Source organism: Zophobas morio, unplaced genomic scaffold (assembly GCF_036711695.1).
Source record: "Zophobas morio isolate AGI-343-1 ecotype UQ-CSIRO unplaced genomic scaffold, CSIRO_AGI_Zmor_V1 ptg000178l, whole genome shotgun sequence".
Classification (NCBI taxonomy): domain Eukaryota; kingdom Metazoa; phylum Arthropoda; class Insecta; order Coleoptera; family Tenebrionidae; genus Zophobas; species Zophobas morio.
In genome coordinates, this window is record NW_026972282.1 from 184,249 (window position 1) to 201,645 (window position 17,397).

General features: G+C 33.7%; 2 protein-coding genes across 2 annotated transcripts; both read left to right on the forward strand.

Annotated features, from left to right (window-relative positions):
• The first annotated feature begins 11,440 nt into the window (after window positions 1-11,440).
• On the forward strand, window positions 11,441-13,498 carry LOC135145712 (potassium channel subfamily T member 1-like). Its single transcript, XM_064077847.1, has 13 exons — window positions 11,441-11,488; window positions 11,591-11,637; window positions 11,692-11,780; window positions 11,832-11,969; window positions 12,122-12,170; window positions 12,233-12,320; window positions 12,392-12,440; window positions 12,500-12,565; window positions 12,642-12,793; window positions 12,896-12,928; window positions 12,989-13,106; window positions 13,174-13,401; window positions 13,458-13,498. The coding sequence occupies exons 4-12, from the start codon at window positions 11,916-11,918 to the stop codon at window positions 13,363-13,365; spliced, it is 801 nt and encodes a 266-aa protein (XP_063933917.1). The 5' UTR covers window positions 11,441-11,488; window positions 11,591-11,637; window positions 11,692-11,780; window positions 11,832-11,915; the 3' UTR covers window positions 13,366-13,401; window positions 13,458-13,498.
• LOC135145727 (potassium channel subfamily T member 1-like) lies at window positions 13,478-16,689 on the forward strand. Its single transcript, XM_064077863.1, has 21 exons — window positions 13,478-13,482; window positions 13,560-13,666; window positions 13,717-13,808; window positions 13,866-13,897; window positions 13,953-14,032; window positions 14,095-14,147; window positions 14,206-14,311; window positions 14,371-14,521; window positions 14,574-14,648; window positions 14,771-14,931; window positions 14,987-15,081; window positions 15,140-15,217; window positions 15,271-15,390; window positions 15,446-15,565; window positions 15,622-15,733; window positions 15,791-15,838; window positions 15,900-15,972; window positions 16,023-16,120; window positions 16,183-16,250; window positions 16,297-16,357; window positions 16,421-16,689. The coding sequence occupies exons 1-21, from the start codon at window positions 13,478-13,480 to the stop codon at window positions 16,576-16,578; spliced, it is 1,893 nt and encodes a 630-aa protein (XP_063933933.1). The 3' UTR covers window positions 16,579-16,689.
• The last annotated feature ends 708 nt before the right edge of the window (window positions 16,690-17,397 follow it).

The window sequence follows — 17,397 nt, forward strand, 5'->3', positions numbered from 1 at the left end:
AAGCTAGAAGGAAGGCCTGGCTAGCGGCAATGCTAGCAGATGTGTCTTAATTATAAATCTTGACGATTATCGATCCCCTAGGCCGAAGAGCAGGTGTCCGGAGTCGGTAATCCCCGCTACCCTTTAGTTCTTGCGCCCGAATTAAGTCTAAGCGGTGGCGCTCGACTTATTGAGCATTTGCGAAATTTAAAAGAAAGATGTACAAGAACAACTTTTTTAGACTAAAAATGTGAATACAATACCTTGTCTGAGTATACTGATTACTCCTCAAAATTTTTCGGATCATGTTTATTCTGGAAAAAGAAGAAGTATTACACTTGAGAATACCTCCACTTGTCAAAGTTTGTGTATGATTTGATCGTCTATGCCTGCTCCCGATCGCCTTCCCTAACTTTAAAACACGTGCAAACGTATATGTTTCTGCACTTGCGACGGCAAAGTTTCAGTTAATATACTTAAGAGTAAGCTGTATCCGAATCAAAGAGGAGACATAAAATAAAGCATCTATTATAAAGCCTTGCTGCCAACCAGCCTTCTGGGTGCACGGCAGTCAAGGGTATTTGGTTCGACATGCAACTTCCGTGGCGCAAACACATCAAATACCTCGTCAACAGAGCGAAGTTAAAAACTTTATCTCCTACTATTTAAAAAAAGACTTCTTTGTCATTACTCAATAAACTTAAGCTTTATATGCAAATTATTTGGCCAACTTTGACTTAAGCAGTCAACTAAGCATTAAGCGACTGTAAGCGATTTAAAATCGATTGTTGCGAATAGTAACAGGTGCCCATAGTTTGGCTGGGGTTAAATTTGGAAACGAACCCTGAATATTTGTCGCATTACTGTGGAGAGCTACTTTTTTTACCTTCTTTTATGGTTGACTCTTCCATATATTATTTTTGTGTAGGGGAGATCATGAAATTAAAAAGTAAGTAGAATAAAAAGATACTTTAGAAAAAACAGATACAATAAGATATAACTTTTTAGAAAAATTTAATAATACACCTAAGCTTCTAAGGTAGGTTTAACATTGCATAGTGGCAATGAAGGCCCCAATACAGACTTTGATTAAAATAAACAAAAATTGCTTTTAAAGATGTTTAGGCATCTTGCTCTTTAGGCTGCACAAATTTATGAAATAATACTAGTACAAAGATTTTTAAGCTCTAGCACTTTGAGGAGCAGACGTACTTTTGCAAAAAGTCCGTAATAGTAAGGTTTATTAAGAAAATAATTATTGCTTGATTATTGAAAATGTATATACGGATAGTAGAATAGCGCAAACAGATAGAAGCTTTAAATGCCTTTGCAGTAAGTTAACGTAACGTTATCCTCCCCTTCTTATAACAATTGTTTTGCTCTTACTAAATACAACTAAGACAGTTTTATTAAATCTTGACTTATCCTACGGGTCCTTCTTTACAAGCAGATGTGCTACTTAAAGTATACAGGCATTAAAAGCCTGGAAGTCGCTTTTAATAGTTCTATTAATATTTGTTTTTTTGTACTAATAAATAGTAGAGTAGATGCAACCCACCGGAATAAATTAACTTAATAAACGGCCGTAAACATAATCTCTTAAAATGTCTAAAATGACGGCCAAGTCTGAATTAAAATGTCTACAAATTTGCTCTTGAAAACCCTCTGTGAACACCACTTAATTATTGCTTAATTCTAAATAATTTAATATGAATAGCCTATGAAAGATGTTAAAATTATTTAACGCTCTGCGGTACAGGCGCCTTGAAACCCGGAATCTTAATGGAATCTATTTGTATGTTTAAGATATAATATAATTAAGAAAAATCAATCATTTCCATTTGATAATAATTAACTAATAAGTTATACTTCTTCCCTACGTATACACATATTGCAATTTGTAAGCGAGTGGGCAAGCGTTGGCCTTTTTTTTAAAAAAATTCATTATTCTAATGTGGTAAGGATTTGGAATTATAAAACTGTCAAATAATTATCATTCCTATAGTGCCTTCCACTTACCTATATAATACTTACTCTTTATCTATAATGTATAAGTTATTAAAATTGTTAACCTGTGAAAACAACTCTTAACAGTTCTGAAATTTGTAAACATATTACATATGGGAAAGCAGGTCTTCGCTAAAATGGCCGATCATTTCAGTTGTCTATAATAAGGTGATTAATGCCTTTTGCGTTCTCGTGTACTTCGGAGAGTTATATAGTTGGTTAACCCACAGTTCAAAAGATCTGTCCTTAAAATTAAAGATACCTTAGGCGCTAGCTTTTCATGTTTTAAACTCACTAAAGCCCACACAAAAGTAAGCTGTCCTGCCGTTTGACTGAATTTAACATTAAAATTTTCTAGTGGAAATGGAAGACGTCAATACTTTGAAAATTTAAATGTATTGCTTGAAATCATTGGAGCCGGCATCCGTTTAAAAGAAACGGTAGTTGAATTTAGAAAAATGGCTTTGTTAAGGATTTTTAACAAATACTCTGGTATGTTATATAAAAATTATGATTACATAATGGTTCCTATGAAAATAAAGCATATCCGCGAATACATTATATCTAATTGTTGTGAGAATTTTTGCTAGCGTGATAACTCACAGATTAATGGGTTTTGTCAAGATGCCGGGGTAATACAATGGTTAAGAAATGAAAAAATACTCAAAATTTGAGAATAGCTTACTGATATAATTAGAACTGAAACACAAGACAAAACTAAGGCAAGAATAGCTTAAACAAGCTTTATATGTCGACCATTAGGTCTATATAGCCCAATCCAAATTAGAAAATAACTATGCTTAAAGTAAACGGAGTGGGTTGGACTCTCTTTCGTTCGTCTCGGCAAAGAGTTCACGTATTGTCATGACATCAAGTTCTTACGCCTCTCTTTACCTTATTAAATAATTTTATTATATTAAACTTAATAAATAACTGTTTTTTATAAAGGTGCTCACTTAAATCCCGAATCAAATCTGTTAACTTCCCCATGACGCCCAAAAGTTCACACTCATATGGTACACATACATGCTCATTAAGTAGTCTAATAAACGAGGACGAAGCATTTAAATAGTTAGCCAAAGTAACAAGACCATAACATTTTTCTTTTAAATGATTTTGTGTTCAGTGCGTTAAGGATCCACACCAATTGGTCGTCAATAAAATAACTTTGTATAGTGTTTACTTAGAACAATTCTTATAGTTTAGAAAGATGATTTTCTTTTTTGTATAGTGAATGCTAGCCATATTAAAAGTGAAACCTTCAATTAAGCTCAAAAATGACTAGACAGGTATAATAAAGATATTCTTTAAAGTGCTTTCTTAATGATTATATATTATTTATAATATTTTTAATATTATCTTTGTGCTTTAAAAACTGCTTTATGAAGATCTTAAATTTTTAAAACCATATTTAACTTTAAAAATACACTTTTACTAAAAACAGATTTTTTATTACTATCATAAAATCATGAAAAGTTTGTTTACACACAAGATTAAAATGATCTAAGTTAAAACTATCTAACTAGCTGGTGCATATTAGCAAAATATTTTTAAGCTTTAATTTTTCACCTTAAATGTGTAAATTTAGTGTGGGCCTGTGTAATATAAAATCTTTATAAAAAAAAGTATGTCATAATACCACTTTAAGCTGGACACAATTTTTTTTATTGTACGAAGACAAATTTTCTTTAAAATATGGAAGTTTCTTTATCATTTTGTAAAAAGATTTTAAACAATAAATTCGCGAAATTAATTTTATAGCAAACTATAGTATAAGATATAAGCCAACTTAATCTTTTTCTTATAATTATTGAATCTTTTAAAAGTTCAAATTTCTTTACGCCCTGTTTTTTTGTGATAACCAGCTTTGTTTAATCTTATCTCTTTTATATTATACGTTTTAATTAATAACCTAAAAGAAATTTTGCTCATAATTATAGTGATTCTTTTACAAAAACTCAACTATAAATATTGTGTAACTTTTTTTTTGCGTAACTTCATAGAAGCTTTACTTTTTTTTTCTCCTAGTATTTTCGGGTTATTCCTGTTACTGTATACCTTCTGCGTTAAATACATTTTACTTGTAAATGTTTTATTTTCATCTTTATTTTCTTTCTTTTTAGTCTTTATACAGATATATATTTCCAATGTTTTTAGTACATTTTACAAAACTATTAACCTTCCATTTGTGCACTCTTAAAACTTTTTGTATAATAAAAATATTTTAAGTGCTTGATATTACATATTTTTTCTAATACATTGTAATAACTCTTAAGGTTTTAAAGTCAGAAACAATAGGATCTGTTAAAATTTGAACACGAAAAAGAATGACCTTTGAAAATAAAAGGCAAGTTTTTCAATAGTTTAGAAGAAAATTAATCTATTTGTCTTTTTGATAATGTATTACTAATTATAGTTTTAATGGAAGTTTCCAGACTACTAATTGGGTGGGAAAGTTAATAACTCAACTTTTATTTCTGAAGGCGTGGTGTGTGCTACATAACAGTTGCTCAACAATAAGTAGTTTATATAATGTTTTTTTTAGCTTACGAACTTCAGTCGAAAACTTGAAATTCCAAAAAAGAAATAAGAACACTTTTGACTGCACGGTAAAAACAAGCTTAAAAAAAAGTCAATTGGTGTTTATTGTTATTTATAAATCTAAAGGATCGGCTAAGAATAACTATACTTGCAATGGTATTAATTATTAGCAAGGAAGAAGTTAAGACTTCCTTAAATGCTTCGCTCGTAGAGAAATTCTTTTAATTGTTACTAATTTTGTGGTCAAGATTTCTACAAACCAATTTTATTTACAATTTATGTTTAAATTAAATATAAACAACTGGTAAAAGTCAGGGAATTTTAGAAAGGCCGGCTCTAAAGCTCGAGTACAAAAATTCTTTAGAGATTTATTTGGAGATTTACGTAGTTATGGGAGCATTGATTTCAGATGCGCATCTTTTCACCTATGTTATGCGTACTTTTATTTTCAAATTTAGATTTTAAAATATTTAATATATAATATTTGTGCAATAAAAATATTATTAGAATTAATTAAAAATATTATGAAATCAAAGACAACCAATTGAATAGCATATGGATGTAGTATTTATTATTTTTAATACCCGGCTTAAATTCTTTAACGATAGCTCGTATAGGATCCACGACATTTGCTCGATTTTGAAAGAGTTGATCAAAGTCATACCAAAAGGGCTGCTTTCGAAGCGGCTGCTCAAAGTATACAGTAGAAATAAAAGTAATTTTTCTTTAATAAATAATTTATAAAAGATAATTATACGTAAATTTAAAGGAAATCCGAGTATGTACTTGATAATATTACAGAGGAAGTCAACTTGCTGCCTCCATCAAAGAAATCATCCTTAAAGAGATTCTTTTACTAAGTCTATTTTTTAAAATTTAAATTTCATGACTATTATCGACTGTCATATTTACTTTTAAAAATTAACTTATATAAAAATATCTAAAGAAGTTTGTATTAAGTTAGTTATTAATTAAAAGGTCAAAAAAATCGGTGATGGTGAACAGTTTAACTCCATGAATTTCCATAACCTGGCAATTATCCTTGCACCCATCATGCAAACGTTCAAATAGTAATCCGCACTTTTTTACTGTACTTGTTAAATTTTTTATAAATTAGATTATTATTACATTTCTTTTTAGAAGATATACTCCAAAGTAACCAAGAGAAAATAGAACTGATCACTTTCTTCTTTAAGCACCAGAGAACATTAAGTTAATAGTAAAATGAAGACCTCTTCTCTCGCTAATATGAATCTCTGTGTGGCACCAGCCCCGTGCTCAGAAGGCTCCCCATTAGCATTCGTTAAGAGCAAAAAAGTTAAAAGCACAGAAACACACTTGTGCTTCTTTTTGCTTATATATCATAAAAATAGTAATCAACGTTTATTTATTTTATTATACAAAAAGTTTGCATAAAAACAACACTCCAGTTATGTCGTATATAAAAACCATAAACAGTCTCCTTTTAAAATTTTTTCGAGTACAAAAAGCACTCGTCAACTTTGCTTTGTACTACCCCTTATAAAATCCTTCTGTGGAGTCGAACGATATCTTTAAGCCGGTGCAAAGCAGTTTTTATTAAGAGTACATGTATTCTGCGCTTTGAGTATTGTTTAGATAAAGACGAAGAATGCTTTTGTTGAGAATCTAGACAACCATTATTAGCCTTTTAACTCTTGTAAGAGAGGATGCAGTAGTGATTCCCGCTGTTCAGATTAGTCGTTGTTTGAGGGTTGCTATGAACACATAAAGCAAAAAAGAGCAGGTGTCAAAGTCTCTTTGTAGTCTCTGCTTTTTCCCAGCGACGGCTCCAGGCAAAAAGACGGGCCTGTATGGATTAAGCCTTTTTATGGTAAACCTGTTATGCGATACAAACTCACATTTCTGACAAGTTTCGACTTTAAATTAAACTTGTAACCCATATTTAGATGCTTCGTTTCTTTTTTTTTCTTGTTACGAAGTAGTTAATTTGAACAAGTGGATTCGGGCCCGACATCCCTCTGAAATTTTTTTTAAAAAGTACGGAGAAAAAATCTGTAAAGTGCAAAGAATGTTCCGGAGTTATAGAATTGGGTGCTAGATCGACAAAAGGGATTACATACTTATTTGAAAACCCTTCATAAGACCGATATGAAAATTACAAAGGAAACACCGCCCAGTAGTATTGAATAGGAAACGAATCTGGAAATAAATCCGAATGATGGTTTTGATGAGCCGACATCACTCGTTCAACCAAAAAAAATAGGAAATTGGAGTTTTATTTTTCATTTTATAAAAACGAAAACACTGAGATGATGATATCACGAAGGGTTGCATTAGATGTTTGTTCATTTAATTCTTTGATTTCTTCGACGAATTAGAAAAATTATACGCTAAACCGGGGGATAGTTTATAGGATTCGGCCCATACTGTTGGAAATATCGTAGTGAAATATGGAACTTCCGTTAAAACTGGAATAATTGAAGATTTTCTTGCATTGCATCGACAAAATCACAGGTATTTTTCCCTTTTTTTAGGTTAATTGTATTTATAAGCTTTTTTTTATCGTAGATTTTCATAACTTTGGACGAATGGACATTTCTAAGAAACCGACGCTATTTAAATGTAAACGTTCATTCTCGTATGAATGACGACACCTTAGACATAAGTTTTTTTGAAATCCCATTTCCGAAATCCTTAATTTAAGCACTAAAAAAAAAAAAAATAAATAACCTCTCGATTTTTTTTCGTTTTATCTTTTCATTAATAATTATCAAAATTTTTCTTGGTGAAGGTTTCTGAATTGTTACTACCTTGTAAGGAAGGAAAGTTTCTAATTAGGATAGAATTTTTTCAGCTTAAATTTCTCTTTTTAAGTTTTACCTTTCGTGTGTACGCATAATATAAAAAGAGAACCTTCATATTAGCAAATAGAAGTTAATCTTTTATTCCCGTCAGTTACAGGCTGTAACAAAAGCTTGCAAAACTAGTAAATTTCGGTGTTCTGCACAGCCCAGCTCCGCGTGGGATTGCATTTCTTACTCAATGCATTTAAATAAGGTTAGTAATTATTGTAGGTACTTAATGGCGTCAACTATATAAAAACCCTCGAATAAATTTAAGAATAACGGATTAGTCTAATAAGGCATTAGAGAACGCTAAAATTGATGCTGTTGCCATATTATTTACTGTCTGGAAACTTTTAATACTTGTATAGGTGACTCCTGATATTCTTTTGAGTTTTGCAAGATGGTTAACAACGCTGAACGTTACTGTAAAATAATTCGTAAACCTGATTTTAGAAACTAAAGGAATTTCCAGACTTAATAAGCATGATTTTATAATAACTTCCTTCGAAATAGGCAAAATAACTTCAAGGTAGTTAAGGTTCTTTGACTGACCGGTATCTAAACCCTTTAAGCCCTTTAAAATCAATTGTAAAATGTATATATATATATAGAGAGAGAGAGAGAGGGAGGTGCATAGACGTGACCAAAACAAATAAAGCACTAAAAGGATTAACACTACTGCCAGCTTATTTTTCGTGGACCTTCATATATACTAACAACTAAGCAATGAAATAATCAACAAAAATCGTAAAAGTGCCTAAAAATGGTATTTTGCGTTAAATTTATGAACTGTTATGAACTGGGATCTTTCCGTCAACGCATAGTATAATAATAATCCCAACGTAAATTATTCGTTATACAAGAACCCTACAACGTTTTTAAACTGCAACTTGTTATACCATATGTTTTTTTTGCTATGTTCCAGAGTACCTTAGAGAGTACTTGTTAGATTCTAAGGAAATATAATAAAGTACATTACGCAAATTTTGCTTCCAAATATTGATTGAATATTACCCAGTTTAACAACATAAGTGTACCAATCACATAAGATTACCGAAATCGTAGAATGCAATTGTTGTCTAGTACTTAAATAGTTTACATTTAATCTATACAAATCTTTTTTTTATCAAAAATTATTAAGGTATAAACGGCTTGCCCTAATCAGAAAATATGGAAGGTTCCTACGCTTAATTTTTTTAATAAAAGATTGTATAGATTTAAAGTAAACTACTATAACCACTAAAAAATAAAAGCATTCCATGGTTTTAGTAACCTCATGTGATAAAAGCAAACTTATCCATCGACCCCCAATACCACGAAATAGCGTTCTGGGAATTGTGATGGGTCCCATTGGTTTGTGCGCTACAGCCAACTACTCAGAGGGTGTGGCCTCGACCCTATTTAGGCATACCTTTATAAATATCACTCAACTGGCTTACTAGGGCCGTAGTCGCCTACCATACTCATTGGATAGGCTCTTTATGACTCGTTAGTACACAAAATACTTGTGGTAGTTGCGGAAAACAGTTCTTAACAGCTCCTCTTCAGTATTAGGTTTCCTCATACTGAGAAAGGCTTGGACATTTTCACATTACGGTTAGTCAACTCTCTCCCTAGTCACTTAACTGAGCTTTTGGCGTAACTACATTTTCCTAATCTTATTTTTACAGTATAATGCTTGTACCTTTCAGCAAGTCTAACCAAATTCTAATAATGTTCAAATTCGTCTCTACTACTCACCAAGCAGTCATCAACAAAAACATGAGTATGATTCAAGCCCGGTGTAATAATATGTAGATATCTTTAATATTTTAAAGGTGCGCTTACGTAACCAAAGGAAGCACGTCCTTTTAACCCTCTCTCCGTTCGGCATAGGGAACGCAAAATAATTTACTCACTTTAGCTAACTTTGGATGGTAGAATCCTTCAGCATTGCCCAGGGCGGAAAATAACTGCTGTTTTTTTTTTTACATTAAATAACTTCCCTTTAGGAATGGCGTTTTATTTTACAGTGCATCGTTTATTAACCTCCTAAACCAACCCACATCCTCAAGTAGACCTCGGCTATAAGCTGTAAATTATCACAGTGGCTTTATCTAACACAGATTTGGCTTTTAAAACTTGTTTATGGTTCTAGTAGTTATTGTTGGTTGGCACTAATAACTCCGCTTTCGATAACTTTTCACATTCTTGTTGAATCATCAGGCGCTACAACTTTTCTTTTACAATGTACTTGTTCCAAACTGGGGTAAATCCTTCTATTACATATCCTTTTAGTGACTCTAGTTTCATAACAGACTTTTTATCAGATTTCATATGAGCCCTTGTATGCGCCAGGTTTTCTTATCTTCGCATGATTAATCTCCACATATCTTAAGCCTTATAGTTGACTTTCAAATGTCATTAACCTTCAGAATGCACTCTTTTCTTTTTATATCATCAAATCCCTTTATTTACATTTCATCTCTTTTTCCGTTAATGTAAGGTGCTATCTTTCACGTTCACCGGTTTCTGGATCTTCTGCTCCTTCTTAGCTGCCTGTTTCTGCAACACAAATTTATTTGAGTGTCTCTCATAATCACTTTTTCAGAGGAGGTTTTCATTTCGCTTGGTAATTCGTGCCCTACGACTTTCATTCGTACTTAGGTCCGCTCAGCGCACATACCGTGGTATGTGCACTACCAATAGTTTTAGAATCGATAGCCCCCGAACGCCCAGAAACAATTTCTTTTTAAAAATGGTGTTTTAAAGGATTCTTTTCCAAAGTTTTATAACTAATGTAACTTGGATGAGATCTATGGCGCTATTCTATTACTTGTAGTACTATTATTATTTTGCTTTTCGTCTTTATTGACATATTCTACTACACTGTGATGCTAAAGCTCATTCGTTTAGCTAGTGGCATTATAATTTGTTAATAAAGTCCACGCCGCAATCAGGCCTATAGTAAGCCAGTGACATAAATATATGTAATAAAAAAAACCTGATTATCCTCCTTTTTTTTGCGCTCCTTTGCCTTGTAGTTGTTTGTTTCGTTTACAGCTCTTCATAAACCTTAAAATAAAATTAAAACAAAAAATAATAAGCTCATGGATTGTTAGGAACACCTTGCCTCCCATACTTTGCTATTTATTGGATGGACAATCCTAATTAATTTGCGTTTGCTAAAATATGTAAAAGAAAATGTAGTTGAAATAGCTTTAGTAAAGCGAAAAAGTTTCTTCAAACCCTATACTACTCAAAATTCTAAAGACACATTGATAATAGGCTATCTCGTTTAGATTTATTTATAATCTAAACGAAAATAAAAATTAATTTTTAAAACACTAAAAAATATTTAAACTTCAAAGCAAGAAACGAACCCCTCGTAAGAAAGAGTATTCTTTTTTAAGATATTATGTGCATGGTTATAATGCCACTGACAATTAATTTTCTTTTCAACCAACCAAATAGTAAGTACATCATTTTATATGTTGTATTTTCATCAAGTCAAATACTTCACTCTTTGCTAAATTTTTTTTTAAGTTGTTAAATTATTCGCAAAAGTAAAGATGATTATATTGTATAGTTTTTTATCCAGGTCTACAGATGTATAACATTCCTCTAAACCATTATGTCACCCTTCGCTCCCTCAAATATTTTTTGAAATAGAAATAAGCATTATATAATTTTCTCTTGTAAGCAGATATAAAATCGGTTTAAATATGATACTAAGTTGGCATGTAGTAAAGTACCCTGTATGGAACTTTACTGCTTGGATTGTGTGGTGTGCATGCAGTAGAATTTATGAGGGCGAGGTTAATTACGCGACCATCAAAGACCGGAAAAGAGAGTCGCGTGGTGGAAATCGAATCCTGGGACCTTGAGTACGCGCGTCAAATGCTCCTAACCGCTGAGCTACAACTTCAACTCTCGATCCCGATGTTGTGGGTTTAGCGTATTTAACCTGTTAACATGAAACGAATTTTACCTTTTATTAAACCGTTTTAAATTATTATATAAAAATAGAACTCTGTCGTGCCTCGTATAATTACTTTAGTTCTTCGTAATTGACAGTAATAAAATATTTATAATACTTAACATATGGACTATTTAAAGAAATTTGAGAAGACTAAAAGTGACCTAAACGATTTGTTAGTCTTTTTCATTTCTGATTAAAATATTAATATAATATTGTATGTTTTTCCTCGGTGAATAATATTATAGTTTAGAAACATTAACTTTATCTTCTGCAGACAGGACTTTAGTTGCTCTTTTTCTTCTGACGAGGAAGAATTTAAGGGTTGTTTTTTTTTTTAAAATTGTTATTTACCGTTATTGGTTTATTCAAATATAGAGAATAAAAAAAGGTTTAGAAATTACTTTTTGCCTATTGAAAACCACTTGACCGGTGGAAGTAGACCCCTCCTTTCTTTTTTTCTTTTTGTAAGTCGTTCTTCTTTTTAATTCTTTTTTCATTAACTTTATTAAAAAAAGATCGATTTTTCCTGGTTTTTTATTTATTTGTATGAACGATATGACGTATTATGCGTTAAAGAATTCTGGTGGCAGACTCCTCGCATGCATTTGTCACCAACTTATTACTCCCAAGTAGTCTTTTCTTTCGTTACTATAGTAAGTTTAAACCTTTCAAAATTATTTTAACAAATTAGTTGTGCTTGTATTATAACGTTTAAAAATATATTATTCATACAATAATAAAATATTTTTAATAATATAGTTTAGTGTGCACCTTTCGTTAAGTTTCTTATAATAGTTTTCTTTAGTTTTGGTCGGTCTCGAAACTTTTGAAGTTTAGGAGACACTACTTTCTCGGTTACTTCCGTTTTAATGCTTCTGTCTGTCGCATTTCTTTGCATTTCTCATATATTTTTCAGGGTACATTTTTCTTACGATAAATATTATGCTGAGCTTACCGTTTGTCGTGAGTGTGTTTTTTAAAAGGGACCATTTATTACCTAACCTGTACTTTTTACGTCTAAATGCTGGCTTCAAAGGAATTACAAACTTCTTTTTTTTGTTTTTTTTGTTTTTAGGTACGTTCCTTCTTTTCTCCGTGTATGGAGTTCTTACAAGCTTCTTGTGGTAGATTTTACAACTCTTTGGTTAAAAATTTATAGAATTTGTTAATCACTGTTTTCCAGCAAATCTTTGCGCTAACCAATAAAGAAGATGGTTATGTTTCGAGAGTACTTTTCAGGAATGCTAATGTTCTTATTTTTGCTACTATGTTTTAATTTTTGTTTTTAATTTCCACGTGATTTGAATTCCTTATTTTTTTAAAAGGTTCTGCTCATCGTTTATATAATTGTCTGCTTTCTTATTATTGGAACCTGCACTTTTCGTTTTACTGCAAATTGTTTTGAGCAAAAGCCGTTGCATCCGTATTCTTTTGTGACTTGCTTATACTTTATGATCGTCACTCTTTCTTCAGTCGGGTCTGTGTTATATTTTTATTCATTATCCTTATTATTTTCATATTTCTTCGTTGGTTTAATCATTTCTTTATTAATATTTTTTATATTTATTATTACTCACAGCTTCGGGGATATCACGCCCTTCAACGCTATGAGGTTGACGCTTTGCTGTATTGCACGTGGTACTTTCACCATTTCCTCTTCCTCCTCTTGCAGTCGCATGTTCATCACAAGCTATATTATTCTCGGCATTGTACTTCTACCGCAGCTCATCAACGAGTTAATAACTTCCGTAGCAGAAAAAAAAAGAATCTACAAAGAATACGAGTCTGGCGTGAGGCCGCTTTTTCCCCCTTTTTCTTCTTTTCTTCACTTTTTTCCCTTTCATTATATGTGTGTAGCTTATAAGTAATACTTCTCATATCATTCTGGTGGGCGACTTGCAGTATACCAACACGTGCCCGTTTATCGCATATGCAAAATTTTACCTGGAAAACGGCACTTTCCGTTTTTTAATACCAAAAGTGCGATGCAGAATGCTCTATTCCGTCCGCATCTTTAACGATTTCCCCCCCCCCCCCTTCAGATTGTGATGCTCTCAACCTCGCCGTTGGGCAGGCGCCTTCAAGGTCTGCGTGCTTCCCACTTCTTGATTTCCAGGCCAACATTTTGATTGGCTCCTTAGACGTCCTTTCCGCCCCTGGAATGATGCAACTCTTCTTTCATTTACAAGGCATTGCGATTTCTTTTTTAGCACTGACTACTCGCTGTAGCTGCTGACTTCCAGGTTCGGCCCTGGACAACGGCGACCTTGCACGTGCGAAAGCGGGCAGGGCAAGCGCCATTTTTATATTGAAGGATACGACTCAAGTAAAGGATCCTCCTCGGAAGTCGGCACGCATTTCATACGTTTTCATCCGGCCTTGTTTGAATGCTTATTTTAGAGCTGGTCAAATGCGATGAGGCAAATATTATGCGGGCGCTCTCCATTTTTCTCTACGTTAAAAACTGCGAGATCTTCGTATATTTAAACAAAGTAATTTGCTTTTTCAATACCTTTCGTTATTATTTTTCAATAACTACTTTTGTTTAGGCTGAAAACAAACGTTTTCTCAACTTTGAAAGGTTTGCTAAGCGAAATGACTTCGGGCCTATCTTATAATCACATGTGCGCTTTTAGATCCGAGATTATGGGCCCGCGCCCGACCATTTCGCTGAATTGTCTCTGCGAAGACCAGCTGAAGTTATCTCTTCTGGCCTGTTCCCCCTTTTATTGTCATAGTTTTTTATAAATAGCGATAATCTTTTTTATTTCATAATAGTAGATTGCTTGTTTCCAGGAACATTTGCTTTTCTTTTTGCTTTGGCCGTTCAGGTTTGTTGCTATGTCGCTTTGCTAGCAGTCTAATGCCTACTCCTGTATGGTCACGCAGCTCAGCTTCAAGGACGTCTCCAGCTTATCTTCAATGTGCGTGAAGGCATGGAGCAAAGAGTATCTCAAGTCCGTCCGCCAGTCGCTGTATCCTGTGTCAATGCAATGTACTTCTCATTCGCTTGTACACGCTTAACCGTCCAATAACGAGGCGTGCACCGCCCAGCATATAAGCATATCCACGGACAGCCCTATCGCGTATTGGTAAAAAAAATTTACCAGCACACGAGCTCGATAGTGATGGGGTTGAAAAGGGCAAGTGACAGGAGCTTTATTGTCACTCCTATCGACTGCGTTATCCACTCAGACGACCTACTGTACGGGCTGGTTGTGCTTTTCAATGAGCTTTTTTCACGCTTTAAAAAAAAGGTTTATCTTGTCGCGGGCAAACAACATCGTCACAAAAGTGATCCCTTTTTTGAAAACTTTCGGACTTAAAAAAGAGTAAGCCGCCTAGTGCTATGGCGTTGTTTTAGCGAAATAAGAGGTTAGAGTTAGAGTTTAGAGGAGAATCACTAGGAGATCTTTTAACGTAGCTGCTGACTAGTTTTAATAACCCCGTGCAGGGCAAAACGGAGCGTCCGGCTCAGTTTACCCCAAGTGACGGTCAGAGCAGTATCTACGCATCCCAATAAAGCCCAGAAACCGATCATTTCTAACCTTGTACAAACCCGTCCAGCAACACCAGCGTCTCCGTTAAGCGATCCTTGGCTGCACTATCCAGACGGTAAGTGTCTTACTGGCTGCCGTTTTTGTTCGTGGCCTCCTTTAATTGGTGATAGTTGCCGAGCCGTCGAGTACTATTTTAACTTCTACTGATTTGAGCCCGATCAGAGAGGAAGTGCTCGGTTCTCAATTTTTAAATCAGGATTACCCTGTAACCTACACTTTTGCAGCTAACCTCAATAGTCTTAGCACTCATTGTTATACGATAGATAAACTTTCCTCCACTTCCCCATGAGGGGGCTTCCGCCCAGCTTTCCTACTTGACTAAAACACCTTTATCTTTATCGGTAAGTGTATGCTAAAGTTTAATGCCATAAAATACTGCAATTTAGTCATCTAGGAAAGTACCCTCAAAGATCCACGTCGTTTAAAAGAGGGGCACATCATTTTGTTTTCAAGAGACCATCACATCTATTATTTTGTCTCTCGCTTACGCCGGGCGATTGTGACTCCATCATTTGTAATAAATTTATACTCAGCTACTACAACTTATTAGATTATTTTAAAACTTTTAGCTGAAAGATATTGTACTATTAAGCCCCGACCCGCCACGCGAGTCTGTCTGGAGGCAGTACAGTTGTTTTGCCGATGTTTGGTTTTTTCAGGGTCACCCGTACGACAAGCAAACATTAAAAGTAGATTATATGCTTTTATAAGTACAAGTAGTCGTCACCTTTTGACTTACCTTTAGAGTATCGGTCTTGAAAAAGCAAGTTTCTTTATACTACTGAAGGGTAGGCATCACGCAGAAGACCCATGCGTTAGCGATTCGGAAAATGTTTTATTAGCAAAGTTTATTAAAGGTCGGTTAAATTTTAAAAAGTATTTTAATAAACAAAGAGCTACACCCTTTCCGTCAGACTCGTGCAGCAGACCCGTTGGGGACCCGCCACTTCGCCTTGTAACCGGTTTGTTAATAGCACGCTACTTCCTAGTTATTAATTAATAGAAAACTTAATTTTTTGCTAGAATTAGACTGTCGAGGGTCTTATAAATATCTGTGCAGTGACTTTTACACATACGAAAAGTACTCCATCGGATCGTATAAGTGTTTTTAAGGTGTATTATTATAAATTATAATACTGTTATTAGCCATGTGGACTTTTTGTTCGAAGAAAGCTTCTGCAGCGGTAAAGTTTGGTCCAACTTTTTATTGCAATACTTGATGGTTCCGATGAGTTCAAACCAGTGTAAGTAGTTCGCCTGCTATTTGCCTTGGCCCCGCGCTAGTAAAGCTTACTCGATGCTGCAGGTGTCTATGAGTTTATCTGCAGCTTGGCAGAGATCGAAGAAAATTCAGCAATTGCCAACCTCCACAAAGTCTTCGTTTTACTTATAATCTACACTTTTATTTATATTATCTTAGATCGATACTCCGGTAGAGATGGTCAATAAGCCAGTACAGTATTTTTTTGATTATTTTTTAGGTACTATATTGCCGCCAACGAGTATAGCACACTGTTTTTAAGAATTTTCTTTCTAATATGTAGAGAAACATAACTTCCTGCTTATTGGGATACAACGAGCAGTGCATTCAATTTTGGAAAACACCGCTCCGTACAGCGTTTTAAACCCGAACAACAAGGCAATAGTTTACGCGAATGACAAACTGTTTCTAGTAAAAATGGCGCAAACTAAAAGCTTGTAATGTCACATAATTGGGAGTTTAAGGAAAGCGAATATAAAACATGATAAAAGGCTTTTATAGTTTTATAAATTTCACTTTAGCGCAGTAAAGTGTCAGGGTTTATCGACCTTGTCCTCCTTTTCACTGTTTTCTTTCGATTTCTTGGACTCTGAAGATTTTTTTTTTAACTTTTCAAGTCGGTCTTTGTTCTATTGCTCATAAAAATATGTTTAGTTGTCTTCAATAAAGTGTTGAGTATACATTCATTTATACCGTAACAACAAAAACAAATTAATAATTTCTAATAATATACATAAGAATTTACAAGTTAGTGAATTTAAAAGGTACAAGTTGGGGTAGACTTGATTAAGAATACTTAACTTGAGTACAGAGAAAACAATATTTTAAACAATTTTAAAGAACATATTTGTATATTTATAAAAATTTAAAAGGAGCACACCTCTTTATAAAAGTATGCTTCTTCTTGAGCTAATTGGCGCTCGGCTAGTTTACCCCCTAAAAAGAAACAAACTACTTGTATCGGTAAGTTTAAAGGTCATACTTAAAAAAGTTTCCTGCAGTTTTTATTGTCCCTTCTGTTCCACTTCCTCGTAGAACCAGTGATGAACGAGAAGGGAAACATGCTCCTGCGGTAAAATAAAAAGAAGCATTTATACAGTAGAAAGTTTTTAGAAATAAGTCTTTCAATTACATATAGCGAAATATTGAGTTAAACAAGGAAACCTGCCGACTTCCTAAAGAAGTTAATAATTTTCGTCATAGTTTCGCAAGCCGGTGGCACTTGTAAGACTATACTTGGCTTCAAGTCGGTGAAACCGG

What these genes read in the sequence shown, in the direction of transcription:
- LOC135145712 (XM_064077847.1), top strand. Translation starts at nt 11,916, where the DNA reads ATGCATTTGTCACCAACTTATTACTCCCAAGTAGTCTTTTCTTTCGTT. An exon ending in TACTTTTCAGGAATGCTAAT is followed by an intron (nt 12,566 to 12,641) that starts GTTCTTATTTTT and finishes TTTTTTTAAAAG; the next exon opens with GTTCTGCTCATCGTTTATAT. An exon ending in GTCACTCTTTCTTCAGTCGG is followed by an intron (nt 12,794 to 12,895) that starts GTCTGTGTTATA and finishes TATTACTCACAG; the next exon opens with CTTCGGGGATATCACGCCCT.
- LOC135145727 (XM_064077863.1), top strand. An exon ending in ACGACAAGCAAACATTAAAA is followed by an intron (nt 15,566 to 15,621) that starts GTAGATTATATG and finishes ACTTACCTTTAG; the next exon opens with AGTATCGGTCTTGAAAAAGC. An exon ending in GCCACTTCGCCTTGTAACCG is followed by an intron (nt 15,839 to 15,899) that starts GTTTGTTAATAG and finishes ATTTTTTGCTAG; the next exon opens with AATTAGACTGTCGAGGGTCT.